General features: G+C 42.3%; 3 protein-coding genes across 16 annotated transcripts in view; all 3 read left to right on the plus strand.

Moving 5' to 3' along the window:
* LOC130211498 (NACHT, LRR and PYD domains-containing protein 12-like) overlaps positions 1 to 18,361 on the plus strand; it is a 295,374-nt gene that overhangs the window by 162,050 nt on the left and 114,963 nt on the right. The gene's annotated exons all lie outside the window — the stretch shown is intronic.
* Positions 1,336 to 5,811, plus strand: LOC130211504 (uncharacterized). Its single transcript, XM_056442281.1, has 6 exons — positions 1,336 to 1,859; positions 1,956 to 2,116; positions 2,204 to 2,427; positions 3,195 to 3,324; positions 3,409 to 3,509; positions 3,856 to 5,811. The coding sequence occupies exons 1-6, from the start codon at positions 1,466 to 1,468 to the stop codon at positions 4,073 to 4,075; spliced, it is 1,230 nt and encodes a 409-aa protein (XP_056298256.1). The 5' UTR covers positions 1,336 to 1,465; the 3' UTR covers positions 4,076 to 5,811.
* On the plus strand, positions 6,503 to 17,490 carry ccdc149a (coiled-coil domain containing 149a). Of its 2 annotated transcripts, XM_056442279.1 has the most exons (12): positions 6,504 to 6,779; positions 7,619 to 7,780; positions 7,929 to 7,967; positions 8,259 to 8,366; positions 8,479 to 8,595; positions 9,132 to 9,304; positions 9,720 to 9,792; positions 9,962 to 10,046; positions 10,712 to 10,856; positions 11,255 to 11,331; positions 14,837 to 14,941; positions 16,324 to 17,490. In XM_056442279.1, exons 1-12 carry the CDS (start codon positions 6,729 to 6,731, stop codon positions 16,881 to 16,883), a joined length of 1,695 nt encoding a protein of 564 aa, XP_056298254.1. In that variant the 5' UTR covers positions 6,504 to 6,728; the 3' UTR covers positions 16,884 to 17,490. The 2 variants fall into 2 exon arrangements, with proteins under 2 accessions (XP_056298255.1, XP_056298254.1); XM_056442280.1 differs by lacking the exon at positions 14,837 to 14,941 and having other exon boundaries at positions 6,503 to 6,779.

Here is an 18,361-nt window from a genome sequence, read left to right on the forward strand (position 1 = left end):
TCCAAATATATTATTTAATTGTTTTTACTGGCTTATATAAAAAAAAAGTATTAACAGCAGAGATGTAACTGATCAGGTTTTTGTGTCGATCACCCATCACCGATCACTGAAATTCAGTATTCACGACTTGATATCACCGAACAATGATCACGAAAAAGGATTAGTTATCTATTGTCAGGTAGTATTATATTTTAGGGATTATGAGAATATATAAGGTGTTAAATTCAAAACATTAAAGAAATAGATTTCAAACATTTAGGACTTTTACTTGAAAAAATTTCCAATTGATATTATCGCAATTGTTTGATTGTTATTGTAGGGGATTTCAGATGTATGAACACATCTGCATTATTCATTTCCTGGAAAATCTTTGGGAAAATCTTATATACAGGACTTTTTTAATATACAAAGTTCGACTATTTTGATAAACTTCCTGCAGTACAGTAAACTGTTGTAATGTTAGCATAATTTAAGCTAACCAGAAACGATCATAAAGACATAAAATCAGTTCATTGTTTACTTTTATATGTTCAAAAGGATTTTCGACATCTTTATTTTGAAAAACGGATGTTGTTTCGTCGTGGTTCTTCCGCTAACTTTGGCAAAACCGAAGGTCACATAAAATCCTTCCGCTGCCCGCTATCAAAACCCGCGCGCGCTCCTGATCGAATGCGTTTACCGAGTACCGGCCCAGAATGGACATGTGAAGAGTCGGCCGAGTTGACCCAGAGATTCAACTGGGACGGGACGCTGCTCGCAGTGATCCTCGTGGTCCTCTCACTTCGGCGGTTCGCCGGGCGCATCGCTCCCATGGCGGTGCGCGGCGCATTGAAAACGTCTTCTCGCAGTTCTCGAATTTCGCGTAGATGCTATCATCTGATCGACCGTTTACCCGCCGCTTTGAGAACGCTGATCAAAACCGAGCACGGCAATATCGGCCGGTTATGATCGGCGCCTTTATCAGATTTGCATCCCCTTTAATTATTAGTCATTCACAGCTGTGCGACTTTTAAAGTTCAATTCGGTTTGCAACCTAAGAGGAGAGGAAGTTCAAAGTCGAAAACAGTTCGAGGCAACGTAATACACTGTGTGCACTACAGGGGTTACATCTGGAACAGATGATCTAATAGGGCTGTTTACGTTAACGCGTTAATCTATGCGATAAATTTGGTCATGATTAACGCATCAAAATATTTTCATTTCAGCAACCACATGGAATGTGTAAACTTTGCAGCTGTTCTGGACCCAAAGCCGAAAAAGGCAAAGAGCCAAATGATGAAGTGCCACTGCTTCATTGATCCAAAGCAGCCCGGCTGAGGAATTGACTTTAAATGTAAAGCCGATTTCCTTCAACTTCTTTGAGTCTTCAGAAACACAGAAATGGCAACAAACCAGCAAGAGGTGGAGGGAACAGTTAGAGAAGCTGCAGGGCACTGATGAAGGTGAAGTAATCAGAATTGGGAGCATGAAATATGTGAATGATGCAAAATTCCGCATTGCAAAGGGTAGTGATGGTACTGAAGTCTTCTTGGGGCTGAGAGATGATGGCACTGAAGTTGCCATTAAGAGAATGTCTAAATCCAACTATGAAGTACTGAAGAATGAGGAGGGATTTCTACGACTTCCAGAGCTTGATCATCAGTCCATTGTGCGATATGTTGATGCAGCGGAGGATCAGAACTTTGGATATCTTGGTCTTCAACTTTGTGAATGCACCCTGGAAGAATACATCAAAGATAAAGATGATTCTCTGCTTTTGGATAAACTTGTCCTTCAAGTCCTCAAGAGTTTACAGGTGCTTCATTCTCGAGATCCTCAAATTCTCCACCGGGATCTCAAGCCACAGAATGTTCTGATCGGTAAAACAAGTTATCTTCTGAATTTAGAAAACAATATGTAAATGTATAAATAACATGAATAATCTTTGGAGTTTGTCCCCCTGATTTGTCCTACAGATGTTCAGGGGAGGGCCAGACTGGCTGATTTTGGCATCAGTAGACGGCTTGTCAAAGATCAAACAAGTTATCGCACAAGCAGTGCAGGAACAAAATGCTGGATGGCGAAGGAGACTTTAGCAGAAGGAGACATACCATACAAGTCAAGCACTGATATACAGGTTGGTGTATCTCCTTTGCAGACTTATTGCTGATTTGTTTAGTTTTCTAAACAACTTAATTGCTCAAATGTTGTCCTAATTCTTTAGGTGGCCGGAATGCTCAGTTATTACATCCTCTCTGGAGGACACCATCCTTTTGGGGACCAATCCTTTAAAGTTGAGAGCAACATTTATGAAGGACTCTACACTTTGGGCCACGTTCAAGACGTGGTGGCAAAGGATCTCATTGAGTGGATGATCGATAAAGAACCAAAGAACAGACCTCAAGTGGAAGAATGCTTGAGTCATCCCTTCTTCTGGATGCCTAAAAAGTAAAACAAGAAACACTGATTGAGTTGTTTTTTGTTTTTCGGTAGGAGGGCATTCATTGTCAGTCATTTGTTTGTCCTACTACTTTGGTCCAGAGAGTTCAATATCTTTACATCATTCGGTCCAAATATTCATGATTCCAAGAAAATGTATCCTAATAATTGGTGATCGTAGGACTTTTCATCTCGCCCAGACATGAATTGTCACTTTTGGTTCAGGATTCCTACCTAATGCAATTAGGATTCATCCTCTGGGCAGCATGATTATCCGGAGCAAATTTCATGGAAATCGCTTTAATAGTTTAGCCAGAAATGTCTTACTGATGGTGGCGTTTGAGGTCAAGTCAGGGGCTTCCAGAGTCTGTCCGAACAGAACTGTTCACGGGAGCCTAAACTATGCTAGAGAATCATCCATGACCAACTCCAACACAGTACAGATGCCAGTCCTGGATAGGGCTTTTCCAACTTTAGGACCATGCATAATATTGTAGCTAACAGTATGGTCATTTGGTTGAGAAGTAAATATAGATGTATCCATGCTAATGCGTGTAGCTTACATCTCACTTTAAAATAAATTCTGTATAGTTGTGAAGTTGTGTTTCTAAGGATCAGTCATGCATGCTGCTTTGACATGTGGATCAATATAACGCATGCCAGGCCTGTCTTTCCTAGTTGGTGTTGCTAAGCTGTGATTAGACAACTGCACCCAGTATCGTCAGAAGTTATGTTCATTTTCCAATTCATATATCCTGAACTAAACATTTTTTCAGGAGAGTTCAATACCTCGTAAGGATTGGCAACAAGGATGAAGCGAAAAAGTCTCGAACGGCTGACCAGGAACTCCTTTGTTCATTGGACAAATGGGCCCCAGAGGGATCCTTCAAACAGTGGAAAACAAAAGTAACTACAACATAACAAATGTAACCTTTTGTATTCCTGAATTAAATGTATGACTACATGATTTGATGTTTGCCGTTGTTGCAGTTTTCCTCCGAGTTGGTCAAAAAGATGGACGGCAATAACAAAGCCTACCCTGACAACACACTGGGATTACTGCGCTTCATACGGAACCTCGATGACCACCGGTGAGTGAAAAGTGACGCTCTATAAATCTGTTCTTCATAATCCATCAACACTGACACTGAGTTATATATTATTATTATTTTCTTCAGAGTTTTGTTTGTCAGTCTTTTTAAAATTCTAAAAAGTACATATTAACAAAACACAAGTCTTATAGAATAATGTAATTTTCTTCACATGCCATTGCACTGCTTGATGATACTATGCACCTAAAACCACCCTAAATAACAGTTTTCAAATAAACAAGCCAAGTATGCACTTACAGTCACATTCGAAAAGTAATATTATTGCACTACATTCGATTAGAAAATATACCCAAATGAAATATAACATTTTATTTGTTGTTTTCAGTGCCGTGGAGGCCGCTCAAGTTGACGTGTTGGAGCTATTTCCTGATCTCTTTGGATGTGTTTTCAAGTTTGCCAAGACCAAAGGGTGGAATTCAGAGAGCCCCTTGAAGGAAATGTTTCAAAGAGAAGACATCAGCATCAGCTTTACAAAGCTGACAATACGCCCTGATGCTGATCTGGGTGTCCCTGTTCAAGAGTCTCAACCCGGGGACCTGAAGTGAAGTTTAAATCAAAATGGCAGAAAGACTTTAAGCAGTCAGCGATGGAAAAAACACAGACAATTCTGATGTTATACTTTCTAATCGTTGTGGTGTCTAGCCCATGGCCCATAGGAAGAACTTGGCAAAAAGACCGCACAGAAATGAAGTCTAATAGATATTTTTCACACATTACATTGTCTGACTTATAATAGAAGAAAAAGCACATGTGTTAATAATATCATTAGCAATGCCTCGGTTTCCAGTAAGCCGTGACAAGGACCCTGAAACCAGAGCAGCAATGGAAAGCAGCCATAATTAATTTTATTATTTTGTCTTTTTCCTAATGTGACATGTCTATTATACAGAGAACTATTTTACAGAAAGTGACAGCAACAGTAAGTATATTAAAAAATAAGGCTGTCGTACTATTTTTAAGGGACATTTTCTTTTCATATTATGTCATATATTGTATCCCTTTACCATTATCCTACGGAACTATTCTACTTTGATTCCGTTCCCTTTTCAGATGCTTGTAGTTGCTAGTTACTTCACAAAATACCTAACTACTTCCACATTTGATTCTTTGTTTGAGATGTTACTGTTATTTTTTTCTATCATTACAATTTTAAATGTTATATTCTTGCTCATTTCTGTGGTGGTTAAAATGTTTCAAATTGGGTGCTTCCAAAACATATATACATAGGGTGTATTAAACTTTTACATTGTCTTATATTAGGCTTAAATTACATCGACAAAGCTGATTGAGAGGGCACACAAAGCTCTCTCCCTCAGACAAGGGTCAACACCGCCAGACAGAGAAAGACCCAGCGGCCTTGTGCTGTAAAAATGAAATATTCTTGCTCATTTCCATGACATTGCTTCAATATATCGGTCGAAAAGACAACAAAGGAATGGCTATAATGAACTGTAAAATATTATATCCTATACTGATTTCTTTCACAAAAAGGAAAAATGTTGTTATTACTTTTAGTTTTTTGAGCTAATGGGCCTTATCCCATGACTTGTGACCAAAGCCTTTCAGAATGATTATCAGAGGAGCAAAGAGGTTCATTCTGTTTGACAATATTGAATGTTGACTTCCAAGATACGAAATATACATAAAGCATAGCCTGCAATACCACTACATGTTTTTCCCACAAAAACCTAAACTGTACGTCCTATAATTTTTTTTTTTACTGCATCTTTCGAGACCATGCCATTAAAAAAATGATGTTTGCCACAGTCCTTTTATCTATTTTTTTAACCGTCTCATTAAGCGCACGTTATTGTAGATAAATAGAAACATAATGGAACATGCATGCTTTATAACATGACACAGTTTTAAGCAGATTGAGTGTGAACATGTACTGTAGGTAAGGGTATCAAAATAAATGGGGGAAATTGTAAGATTTGTTTTCATGATGTTTCTGATTATAGCACAACCTTAGTTGAAGGTCAAGTCTCCATTCTCAATTACTGTTTTAACTTTATTAATTAAAGAAAAGTTGAAATATTTTTTCTTTAATGTGATGTTAAAATATTTCTCTATGTATCACAGTAACTGGTTCAGACCAGTTTAGATATTGTATACCCCCACACTGTGTTTTCAGGATTTCTTGTTGTGAAAGGGGTTTTAACTTTCAGATGTGTATGAATGAATATGATGCCTTTTCAAATGTTGAGAAGTTTATGCCACAGACTACCCTGAGTAACCGTCTGATACTTTTCGCTTGCAAGCATTAAACAGATAAAGACAACTTTGATTTCAGAGAATTTATTTCTCCTTTCCCGATTGAAATAGAAAATCTTCCATCACACTATCTTCACAGCTATTATTTTTTGAATATTACATTAAATGTATCAGACTTCTTACATAAATTGCAATCTCAGGTTGGACCTTACAATATTGCCATAAGTAAAAAACACAAACATTTTATTTTTTATTTAAGTGAATGCTATTGCAATTATGCTAAACACAATAGAATATGTCAGCTTTAGGAAATACTGATCATCTTATTACTTTCTTAATTTTTTGGCATATTGAATATTCTCAGAATATAGTGCACAATTAAATGTGATTATCCGGATAAATATGTTCATAAATGTAAATCATATATTATTAATACATGGTTGTAAGATGTGTCAGTAGTTCCCCCATCTCAATGCACCCAACATGTTAACATCCTTTGTACAATAATACAAGGTGACAATTGAGGCTCAGTAAATGAATGCTGAAGCTATAAGATCTACATATGAATCAATCTAATGTCTGACTTATTTTGATCCCGAATGAATCTTAGTTTTTACAATAACTTTGTGCTTTTATTGTGAAGGAAAAGTTGTTCAATTGAGCAATTTAAATTCGATTATTCTTAATTCCTCTTCAGGATCGCTAACTTTTAGCTTTACTTCCAAATAGTGCAGTCCAGTGCGTGATTCTTTAAAACAGTACTTTTTACAGCAGAATTGCTCCAAACTCATTTTCAACCTCCATGATTTTATTTCCAATGCAATACCGGAAGAGCAATATTGTTTGAGGACTCTCATCCGCGCGACTTGACAGCAGAGAAGAAAGAAAGAAAGAAAGTGACGTTGCAGGAGAAACAAACGGAGCTTGGGCACAGCGGAGAGGGGCCACCTGCAGGCTGACATTTAGCCTGAATATTCCGGACCAATGCATTCCTCCAAGAGGAACGAGAGTGACTGGCAGGGGCTGGTCAGCGAGGTAAGCGGGTGAAGAACGCCGCGAACAGCTGTTGCAGAGGCGGACTGATCATACAGGTCGCTCCGGTGTCCATATGGAGCGAGCTGCGGTGTCGTGGCTCAATAGACCCGATGGGCTGTTGCACGACACACGGAACTCCTTTACGTTACTAGTCTCTTTCGCTACATGCGCTGCGGATTGATATCGAGCTCGCGTGCTCTTCTGTCAGGCCGACAGCATCACGTGTGTATGTGTGTGTGTGTGCGTGCGAGTATGCGCGTGCGTGTTATAACAGACACACACACACTTGTGTGACTGCATTTCCCTTTACGTGTCAACAACACTAGCGCTGCTTTTTTTGCGTGAAGGTAAATCGCATATTCCGATTTTTGAGTGAGGAGCAGAGACCAACACGAACAATCTTTTTCAGTGAGAAAATAACCGGCTGGTTCTTTCCTCATTAGTTGTAGCTTTACAGAAGGAATGAGGTGCGAGTGGAGCCACACAGCGCGCTACACGCCTTACTTACACACGACTAACCCCTGCACATGCGCAGCTGCGCGATGTCATTTGGGGAGAGGCGGGTGTGAGGGCTATCAGGGTTCACACCGTTGCTTCTGCCGCATCTTATCTACACGTTAAACACTTGGCTCCAGTGTAGTTGTGTTTTTCCACCTTGTAGGGAAGTAATTTGACCAACTCCATCCAAGCCTGTTTGAAATAACTAAGCCAAGAACAGATGATAGATGGAGACGATATAGAGGGGAAAGACCTGCGGCCCCTGGAGTCAACACACCAAGGCCTCTCATAACACCACCGCTCTCTGTTCTCTCCCTGTGTGCGCGCTGTGTTCCTCGTAGTTCCTGGTGTGCAAGCGCAAGCTGGAGAGTAAGAAGGAGGCGCTGCTCATTCTGTCCAAGGAGCTGGACACCTGTCAGCAGGAGAGAGACCAGTACAAGCTGATGGCCAACCAGCTGAGGGAGCGCCACCAGGGACTGAAGACAAAGTACAGGGAACTCATTGTGAGTGGTTCAAAGTGTCACGGTGATGTCGGTGTGCACACATGACGGACTGCAAGATGCTGGTTTATTACGACTCTGACGGAGCAGTCGGGTCATTAAAGCGTAATGTTCCGAATATTTTGATTATTTAACTATTTTTCTCTTTCAGGACGGTGACCCCTCTTTGCCACCCGAAAAACGTAAACAAGTAAGTCGTGATTGGTGTTTTGCTGCGTCGTATTCCAGTGTAAATGTTGTGTCATGGTTGAATCAAACGGCTCTCTTTTTTGTTCTGTTGATTTAGTGAGGTGAGGAATGGGATAATTGTTGACAGTTGTTCTTGTGTATGTTCCCTCGAGCTGAAGAACAAAGATGTGCCGTGCTCCCCAAATGGAATGGGTTTTATTGGTGGACCTGCACCTTGATGGATCATGTGGCCGTTTGTCAGCTGTTTTGCAACAAATGACCTTCTTCCTCTTCCTCCTCCATATTCCTTCAGGTGAACCTAGCTCAGCTGTTGGGCGACTCGAGGGAACGAGCAAAACGTCTCGCCGAGGAGGTGAAGGAGCTGACTCAGAGACTTGCGGAGGCCCACGGGGACAACAAGGTGAGGTCACCTGGGGCACATGAACTTGATGGCCGTAGGGCGTGACCCCCTCCTCACTCTGTCCAGTGAATGAGTAGATGTGTTTCTGTGTTGTTGTGGGTTTTTTTTGCAGCTCCTGAGGATGACCATTACACGACAGAGGCTGGGGGATGAGGAGGTGGGGGTGCGCCATTTCCCCGCCTATGAACGTGAGGATCTAGTTCACCAGCTTGAGAGAGCCGGGCTACAGGTGGATACCTTTCCTTTTTTTTTTTTTTTCAACAGAAATTCAAAAGCAGCTCTAATTGAGATGATCTCAATTATTTTTGGGGCTCAGTCGGTCAGAAGCAAAGACAAAGGGCTTCTCCTAAACGTGACACTTTGTTCTACATCCAACAATTCGTGGACTTTTTCAGGGGCCCGGGAGCTATTGTAGAAACATGTAGTGAATTTGTTCTGTATATTTAAAAAATCCACATAGTTGCATTTTAGCTCAGATGCAGTTCCTGTTCAGATAGTTTTATACATTTTTTAAAACCGGGTGGTGTTCTATTAGATTTAATTTTTTCCCCACCTTTTTGAATGGGCTGTTGAGGTATTCCCAAAGAAGGCGTCTGACGTCCATCTGCATTGGTGGAGCCGACCACAAAACAGATGACGTGGTTTAACAGTGCGGAGCTCCTAAATTGCTGAAATGAGTGTCTGCCCTCTTGAGCAATTTCCTCCTTCGCAAACGAAGCTTTGAGCACTCTGGAAAATAGCATTTGCCTTGCTGCTTCTTTCCAGATGGAGGAGATGGAGCACAGCATGAAGGCTCTGACGGACGAGCTGCAGGACGTGAAGGCGGAGCGCAGTGCGTTCACGGAGAAGGCCTGCCGACTCAACGTGGAGCTCAACCACGTCTTGGGGAACCGCGAGGCCCGCATCATCGATGTGGATGCCCTCTGCATGGAGAACAGGCCAGTGGGACTCAGATGCCGAGTACACATCACTACCTCTCATGGTCACATTGTTACAAATCCTTCCACGTCTAGTTTTCTCAATCTTCTCCCCCTTTTTCCTCTTCCCGGCTGTAAACACATCTTTGATGAAAAGTCAAACTTTTGGGGGATTATATAGGCTAAAGAAATGATCTGGTTAAAGCAGAGCATTTTAAGTATAAAAGTAAGTGAGTAAACCAATAACTCCAAAATGTAGATATTGACTATAAGATGATCATGGGGGTGGATTACTCTAATAGTATAACATTGTGTAAATACTATACGATACTATACATACACTTTGGTATGTCTTGCATGTAATCTGAGCTTCATCAATCTTGTTATATTTGCTTTGGCTATCCTGCTTTATTATTTTTGATCATTGTTACTGTAGGTATTTGCATGAGCGTTTCAGCCAACTACAAGAGGAGGTCAACCTGCTGAAATCCAACATCATGAAGTACAAGGTGCAGATGGAATGCCTCTGATTTTGGGGCTTTATGAATCCTGAACAATTCATTTGACTTCACTACATTTGTATCCCCTTGCGTATGCACAAAAAGCAAAACTTCAATTTGAATTGTTAATCAAACATGGCATGGTGAGCTTCATTATCTTGTTTCCCCCTCACAACAGACGACTCTTGAGAGGAGGAAAAACTCCAGCGCATATGGGAAATCAAACGGCAGTCCCTTCACTGGACTTCTCTCAGCCAAACAAGGTGGAAACACAAACTGTTCGGCTCACTTCGAAACTCGGACGTGAAATACACACCAGAGCAGCTGATCCGGAAAGTATTGAAGACCAGCAAAACGTTGTCCGTCGCTTTTATTTTATGGCGTGCGTAGTAGATTTTTAACCGGATAAACTCTTCAACTGATTCTTCCTTCAGTATATCAAATATGTTCTTAAAAGCCCCTTGGTTTCTTGCCGGATCTAAGCGCATTATTTAATAACCCATTTTTTGCCGATGCTTCAAGCCACCGCCCGGACTCCAGCTGGGCTAGTAATTGTATTCTGAGTGGGAGAGAGCACCACTGGCAGGGAAATGAGCCTGCCAGGATGACTGACAGTAGCTGGCAGAAGCAGCGCAGTGGGCTCCGGAGTTAAAGATAGGAGAGTGTCACTAGTAGACAGCTGTTTCTAACTCTCCATCTCTGCCTTGCTCTTGTCATGCTGTTTCCCCCCGCCTCATGTTAAATCACCCTCTCTTTTATATATATATTTTTTTAAGTTTTGCGAAAGTTTTATCGGTGCACTATTGGCAGGGTTTTAGAAAAGTACCACACGTGATCGTCAATGGCGTCATCGGCACACACAAAAAATGCTTTCTCGCTCCTTCTTGTTCTCTCCTTCTATTTTCATCCGTATTTTTTCTTTTTTTAGTCCAGGAGATGCTCCTGGAAGAGCAGGCCTGCGGCCTGCCAGTCACGCCTCAGTCCATCTTTGACCTCAAGACCCTGGCCACGGCTCTGCTGGAGACCATCCATGAGAAGAACCTGGTCATCGAGCACCAGAGGCACACCAACAGGTATTGAAATGCTGCCTTCAAAGGAATGCTGAGTTCAAGGACTTCTTCATCCCCCTGGCACACATCACAATGTTTACATACCTGTTCTGAAAATCCTTCTCCACCTCCAAGGCAAACACTGAACTGTGACACACAAGTATACTCTTTCACACACACACGCACACACCAACACAAACACTGAACTATGACACACAAGTACACTCTCTCACACGCACACACCAACACAAACACCAACACAAACACCGTGTATTTCTTGGGAGTTTTTCCCTGATCCGATGTGAATTTGCCCTCTGAGGCAACTTTTGTAATTTGTGATATTGGGCTGCAAAAAATAATCTTAATAGAATTGAATAGTTCATCTCTCCCAAGTAACCTGATCCATTGTATTTGATCTGCAGGATCCTTGGAAACAGAGTAACAGATTTGGAAAGAAAGCTGAAGACGTTGGAGGTTTCTGGACTCTGGAGTCTTCCAGGTGGGTCTCAAGACAAATACATTTATTTTGGTTTCTGAGCAATCCAACAAGTCAAAGGGGATTACCAAGAATATGAAATTAGAGCAAAGGTGTGAAACTTAGAGCTGCTCTTTGTTGCTATAAAGCCGTTGCATAATATCTGAACTTTTATGTACCTCACTGAGGTATAGGGGCAACAGGGTTGACCTCTGTGTCCTCTCCTAGGAAACATATCTGCATCTGCTTTGACCTGGTTTGAAATTGAAATGAGCTAACATGACCGTGTGACTATGGGCATGTTTGTGCGCGTTAACCAGGTTAACCCGTTTCAACCAGTTAACTTGGGACTGTTAACCGTCTCATCTCTGTCCCTTTTTATTGCTTTTTTGTTTTTCCTAATTCTAATCACCTAGCACTTTGCATTTGAATCTCTTTTATTATCATTTGTATTCTTTCCATTACTACAAACATTTTCTCTCATTGTTCTAGCCCGCGAACTGGCTTTGCTTTCTTTAACTAAACACATTATTGAGGTTTCATGTTGATAACAGTGTGTCTTTCTCTCTCTCTTCTCTGGCTGCGTCTCAGGCTTGACCTACCACGTATCCGTGGGAATTGGGAGTATGTATTCCTTCTGCCCCACTTAGCCCGTCCATGCCCTCTTCTATGTTACGCCAGGACAAATCTGGGCAGACGCCCAGAAAGCGGGTCACCTCATGCCCACCGTTTACAATGTGTTTACTCCATTGACCACCCGCACATGTGTCTGTTCATGAAACCATTTAATGGAGCAGGTGTATGAGTATCAAACACTGATCCTTTTGGTCTGGTGGATATGTCTGAAATTGTACATTCAGGGGAGAGAAAACATATTATTTTTTCAATGTTGGTGTTGGGAATGTTTGAAGGGCAGGAGAGACCTTCTTAATGCACCGCACCGCTTTCTTCCGGGCTCATTTCAAAATGTGCTCAGATTTTCTCACGATTTTAAATCACAAATCTTTTGAGACCAAGATTGAAGGCTGTCGTAGCATAAGAAGTATACGGTGCCAACTGTGTAGTCAGGGATAAGAGAATCACATTTTGTTTTCTGGCAATTGGGGTCAACCCATACAGTGTTTTTAGGATATGAGAGGGAAATTCGTAGTGAAATGTGCTCTCAATGCGTGCGGTTATTCTTTTTAATATTCTTGGCAGAGAGTGGAGCAAATATCCTTCAAATTGAGGAGCAAAATGTAATTACATTTATTTTTAAGTGCACCGGTATCCATGCTTTACGAAGCAAACCCAGGCTTAAAAATTAAATACTTTAACATGCACTGTATATATAGCAGCCCTTACATTTTGACATCTGTTTCCCACCAATTTTAATTAAAAGAAAAAGAAAGAAAGAAAATAATATAAATACTAATACAAAAGTGTCACCGAACAAATGTAAACTGGATCAAAATTCTCTACTCCAAACTCCAGTCTGAAAAAAATGTCCAAATGGGAGACGAGACGGGTCCGCCGAGTAAATAGTTCCCTGCTTGTCCCACTGGAGGGAGATGTTGTGCCGTGTGTGGACCAAATTAAGAGGTGGAGAGACTGCGGCTGGATGGAGGTGCCCTGTCATGAGACCGTCATTCTCACCGCCATAAAACTGACAAGCATCCATTACTGAAAATGATTGCCCACATTACAAACACATTTAGGGGAATGTGCCGTTATTAGGGAATTTGTAGGCGAGGGCCCAGAGTGCCTGACGACCACGCTGTCCACCACAGTTAGCGAGACCGAAATATATAGAGAGAGATGTGCGCGTCTGTGGCCTTGATGTGATATGAAGTTGGGCTGATGGATATTAAAGGCAAACGGGATAGGATGGAGGGCCTCGGCTGCCTATCTGAGGCCCGGAGAACACCAGAGGTGACGACGTTGTCTCTGGATGAGAGCGAGACAAAAACAATAACAGCGACATCGATGCAGTGAGTCAGATAAAAATGTGATTGATCGATCCCCATCAGTCCTCCAGTCCACCCAACCCCCCATGGTGAATGAGTGCACGCTGAAACGTAACACGGCAAGTGAAAGCCTGTCAGTGTGCGTCAGCTTTTGACAAGGTGGATACGAAAAGCATCTATATAGCTCTGTTTTGGTCCGGGGAAAGACCGTTTCCAGTTCAGAAGAAGGCATTTCCTTGTCACTCTAGAGCTCAACGGGACTGCATCTCAGTGGAGGGTTTAACCATGTGACTGTTTGACGGACATCTCTTTGTTTTAGTCTCTCCTTATTTGTGATACAGAGGATATGGTGTGGTATGCTGGAGTATCATATGCCTTTCAAAGGCAGTCTGCAGAACTCGTCTCAGGCCCCTCTTTCAAAACGTGAAGGCACTTGGATGCAGGCAGATGTGCCTCCGATGAGGGGCTGATTCTATCGTCCTTTTGACAACCGCTGCACGATACGTCAAAATTAATCAACTTGTCGTTTTCCTCACAAAAGGAATACAACCGCAAGCGAAGCTAGAGTTGTGTCCGGTGTAATGCATATCAATGCATCTTGAGATCACAGACATGCCCATGGTCACGATCGTTTACGAGGGGATTTTTCTCAACTGACATTGATTGGTTGATATCTCTGTGCGTATTGGCTTGTAGGGTAGTCATTCAAATGTCATAAGAGGCTGTTTGAAACAATTATTTTACGATTGAAGAGCGTGAGGAACGAGGCTACACGTCTACTTCCACGCTGCGTGAGCGATACGTCGAGCTAAAGGCGACCGTGAATTTGCACGGCAGTCCATCCAATAGTTGTTGAGCCATTTCAATAAAAAAAAAACATCTGACATAAGGATCAAAACCGCCGTCTCAGGAAAAGAAACTTTTTAGACAATCATTAACTTTGTCGCTTCTCTTGACGCCCCCATTTGGTCGCCCGAGGATCCAAACAGCACCTGCCCAATGCTATCGCTCACTGTTCCCCCATCAGTGTCAACACTGAGCATCCACAACAATATGGCCTGCATTCATAACAATATGGTCTCCGTTCGCCATTCATGGTTCTCACGCATCGTGTCACCCAGTCATCCGTTTTCCCATTCTTCTGTTTGTTTTTGTGCCTCACGCTTGACTGGTCAGAGAAACGGGCCTATTCAGGGGGTTTCTGTGAAGGCGTAGCCTGATACACAAACTCACTGTCGCGTGTGTGTGTGTGTATTCACTGTGAGGACCGTTTTGTGTGCGTAAATTCGTGATGTCTGGTTTATATTGAGTCTCCTATGAGTAGCATATGGTGTCAGCCTAAGAGGCGTGCAGCCATCACTAATGAAGACGGATGACAGGGAGCTGAAGCCACTTCCTGTGAGCGCTGCAATGCATACGTGCACGTACGTTTGGACGCACAACGCGGCCTCATACATGTGCATGGACGGCCTCCATCCAACCCTCACGTGCCCGAAACGCTTCCCACCGCTCACTCTGTCTTTTCGCCGTGATTTGGATGTGACGGTAACGGGGGTGTTTCTTCCTTGATTGGGGTCTCGCAGGGAACCGAGACAATGTCCCACTGCGTGAAGGTCTTCAACCGGAGCTTCATCCAACGCGTGTCACATCTCCGCCCATCATGCAGCCCAGTGTGAAGCCACCCAAAGGTGATTCAAGATTCAAGATTCAAGATTCAAGATGTTTTATTTGTCACATACACACACAGGGTGTGCAGTGAAATGAAAGTGGCAATGCTCAGCAGGAATGTGCAAGGGCAACAAGTACACACTATTTACAAATAAAAAACAACACAATATTTACAGTAAGCGTGCAGTTACGTGTAAGTAGTTTTTCCCAGCCATTGATGAGAGAACCCGCAGACAACGGCATAAACACTAATTAGCCACCTCGTACCAAACGCCGCTTGCTATCTCCCGCGTTTAACCCCGAGTCCTTTCCCGTCTCGCCTCCGCTCCTCTCTGCTTCTCATTGGTGCAAGCTGCCCAAATGCCATGGCATTTTGGAAATGTGAGGCACATTCTCGTTCGCTGACATTCAGAAACTGGGATGGGGGACGGGGGGGGGGGGGCCATAAATACGGATGCCAGTTCAAGTAATGTTGCTTTCTTCCTGGCTGTTTGTGTGTGTGTGTGTGTGTGTGAAAAGGTGGCTGGGACTCTATGTGCAGTCTTTAACCTTTTTGCCTGCACATCCACAAATATGGGTCAGTAATCCCCAAAGTGAGAACATATTTGGGTGAAGAAGCAGAACTAAGCTGTTGCTATTGCCGAGATGCGGGGCGTCACACTTGTCTTGCGTCCCCTTGTCTGGGGGCGCTGCTGCTATATTTAGCCTGTTGCTATGGAAGCACTTCAGTCACATAAGTAATTGAAATAACTTTCTTCATCGAGACGGTGGTCCAAAAGAGGAAAGCATTCCTTGTGTTTGCGATACAAATTTTAATTTGCACTTGATAGTTCTTTTGTTACTGATCATTGTTTTGTATTTCATATGGGTCCTTTGCTCCTTAAAATGAATCGTAAACTCAAAATCTTTTGTTTGTAATGTTAGAGTTATACATAATTTGTACAACAATTCTCACAATCACATTTGAAGTTATTTATCAAGCAGAAATGACAAATATTTTCTGCTCCCAGCTTCTCAAAATTTGAGACATTTCTGCTTTTTTCTGTTTCATAGAATTGAAAATCAAATAAAGTCATACTTTCATATGTGGGTCAAACAAAAACGGCTATTAAAAACAATTTTCGGACATTTCATAGACTCTTTGATTAATCTAAAAAGAAGTTAGTGGAGTCATCACAAAGAATATTGTTTGTCTCAGGGAAGGAGGAGTAGATGTAGCAGAAGGTGTGATTGTTGTTGTTATTGGCAGCTCTATTCTCTGGTAGTCAATCATGCGGATGTTGCCAGATGACACAAATCACAACCTTCAGAGGAACAGAATCGGGGCAAAAGTACTCTCTTTTATGGCCTTGAATCAAGTGAGTAATTAAAATGACCAGTTGTCTCATCTTCCTTCTCCCAGTGGTGTCGGACGACAGAAGTTCACATGAATCATCGTGGGAATGCCACACTGCTGGCAGCAACCTTGGCACAGATGGCGTCAGCAGGGAAGACGCACCTGCACTGCTCAACAGCCTGGAGCCTCGAGTGGGGGTGGAGACGAATGGGATCGACAGGAGAGGGGGAGAAATCACAGCCCGGACAGAAGATGGAGCTGTCTTAGAGCTGGAGGAGGGCCAGAGTCCAGTGGAAGAGGCGGGGCGTGAAGTCGAGGGAGTCGAGGACGAAGCACTGGGCTCCACGGTGGAGGAAGGAGAAGAGGCCGCTCTGGCACTGGGCGTCACCGCCACTGAATCAGACCTTCCTTGGCCTCCAAATGAGCAAGACTCTGTCGATCATTCCCAGGTGGGCCATCAGCCGAGCAAATCCCAGGATGGTGGGTTGAATCACGCACCCGAACACGTCGAAGCCTCACTACCCATTCCAGAGAACCGGTCCACAGAGGTGTCGAGTGCAGGCGGGTGGGGCGTCGTCGACCTGCAGAGGGGCGCATGTCGGAGTGACAACCTTGGCATGATCTGACGTCACTGGAAGCCTTTAAATCCTTCTCCTTGATCATTGCATTAATCTAGTTACATTCTCACAAGCTCTCGGTTCCCCCTCACAGCTCTGTTTCAGTCAATAAAAACAGGGAGAAAAACACTTTTTCAGCCACCGCTCGCGGAGCCGGAGGTGCACTTTGTATCTCGACAGACTTGTTGCTGCGCAGGAACAGGCAATCTTGAAATCAATGGAGTTGCAAACTCAATGCCCTCCAGGAAGAATTTAGCTAACAGATATGGCAGCCTCATCTCCCGTGCCCCATATTCCCTTCTTCCTTTCCCCAGCGATAAGATAATCCCAATTGTTTGCTTTCTTCTTCCTCCTTGGGGATGCCAATAAACTGAGTGCTGCATTTTCATGTTACTCTCATAGGTGGTCCAAAAACTTGAAATGAATGTGTTGTAAATATGTAAATGAATCATATTAATATTCAAGATTCTATTTATTTATGTATATTTGTACGGGTGAATGTTCTTATTTATAGTCATTTAGAGGTTGATATTTGGATGAGCCTGCATGTGCCTTATGTGTGGAAATGCTGTATTTATTGATATTTATTCATATAAATGCATAATTCTGCAATATTTTCTGTTTCTAAATTGATCTTTTCCTCCACACAAACAACAAAACCTGATCTGATTTTTCTCGTGCAGTCCCATCCGAGGGTACTTGTACCATAGGCTGTGAAGTAAAAGTAATGGAGTTTGATTTAAGTAATAGATAAATGGTGAAATACCTCAGAAGGTCATGTAGAAGTAATCATTAATGTTTGCTAAATGGAGTCTCGTAAATAAATGGTTAAAATAACTCAAATCAATGGCTAATGATGGATTTCAAAAATCCAAACTTGACCTGACCGACGTCATCATTGACAGCTCAAACATATGATTGTAACAATATCCACTTCAAATAACAATGTAACCACAATGTTGTCTATGAAGGGGTGTTGAGTTCATCTGCTCGGGCTATGTTGAAAACCCCCGACATTGAACGTTTTTGATTGCTATTTGTATCCGCTCCCTCCTTAAGCCAGAAACCACACAAGGAGGAATTCAATCTGATTGAAACTTCCACTCTGACACAGAGGCTGACTTTGTGAACTTGGTGTAATATTTGTTTGAGCTTTCACACTCAGATGAGGTTTGTTTGATAGTAATGTTCTGAACCAGATAATGAGCCCATATCCGCAGAAGATCTGTCCGACTAATTTTAGTGTTCACAAGGTGGGTCTCTCATTAATTCTAAATGCAGCAGTCTCAGTCTTTTGATTGTTTTACAGATTAGAAAAGCTTTAACTTGATTCTCTTCTTTCCAGCCTTGGGAGAGAATTGCTCGGCCATCACAAATGAGTTGTTGAAAATCATGAAGAATATTCAAATTCTATTTTAATTGAATTAATTTATCAATTTCTGGGAAGATGTGTATTATATCTGCAACCGTTTTGGGTTTTGTTCATG

The sequence above is a fragment of the Pseudoliparis swirei genome, chromosome 21, assembly GCF_029220125.1.
Source record: "Pseudoliparis swirei isolate HS2019 ecotype Mariana Trench chromosome 21, NWPU_hadal_v1, whole genome shotgun sequence".
Taxonomy (NCBI): Eukaryota; Metazoa; Chordata; class Actinopteri; order Perciformes; family Liparidae; genus Pseudoliparis; species Pseudoliparis swirei.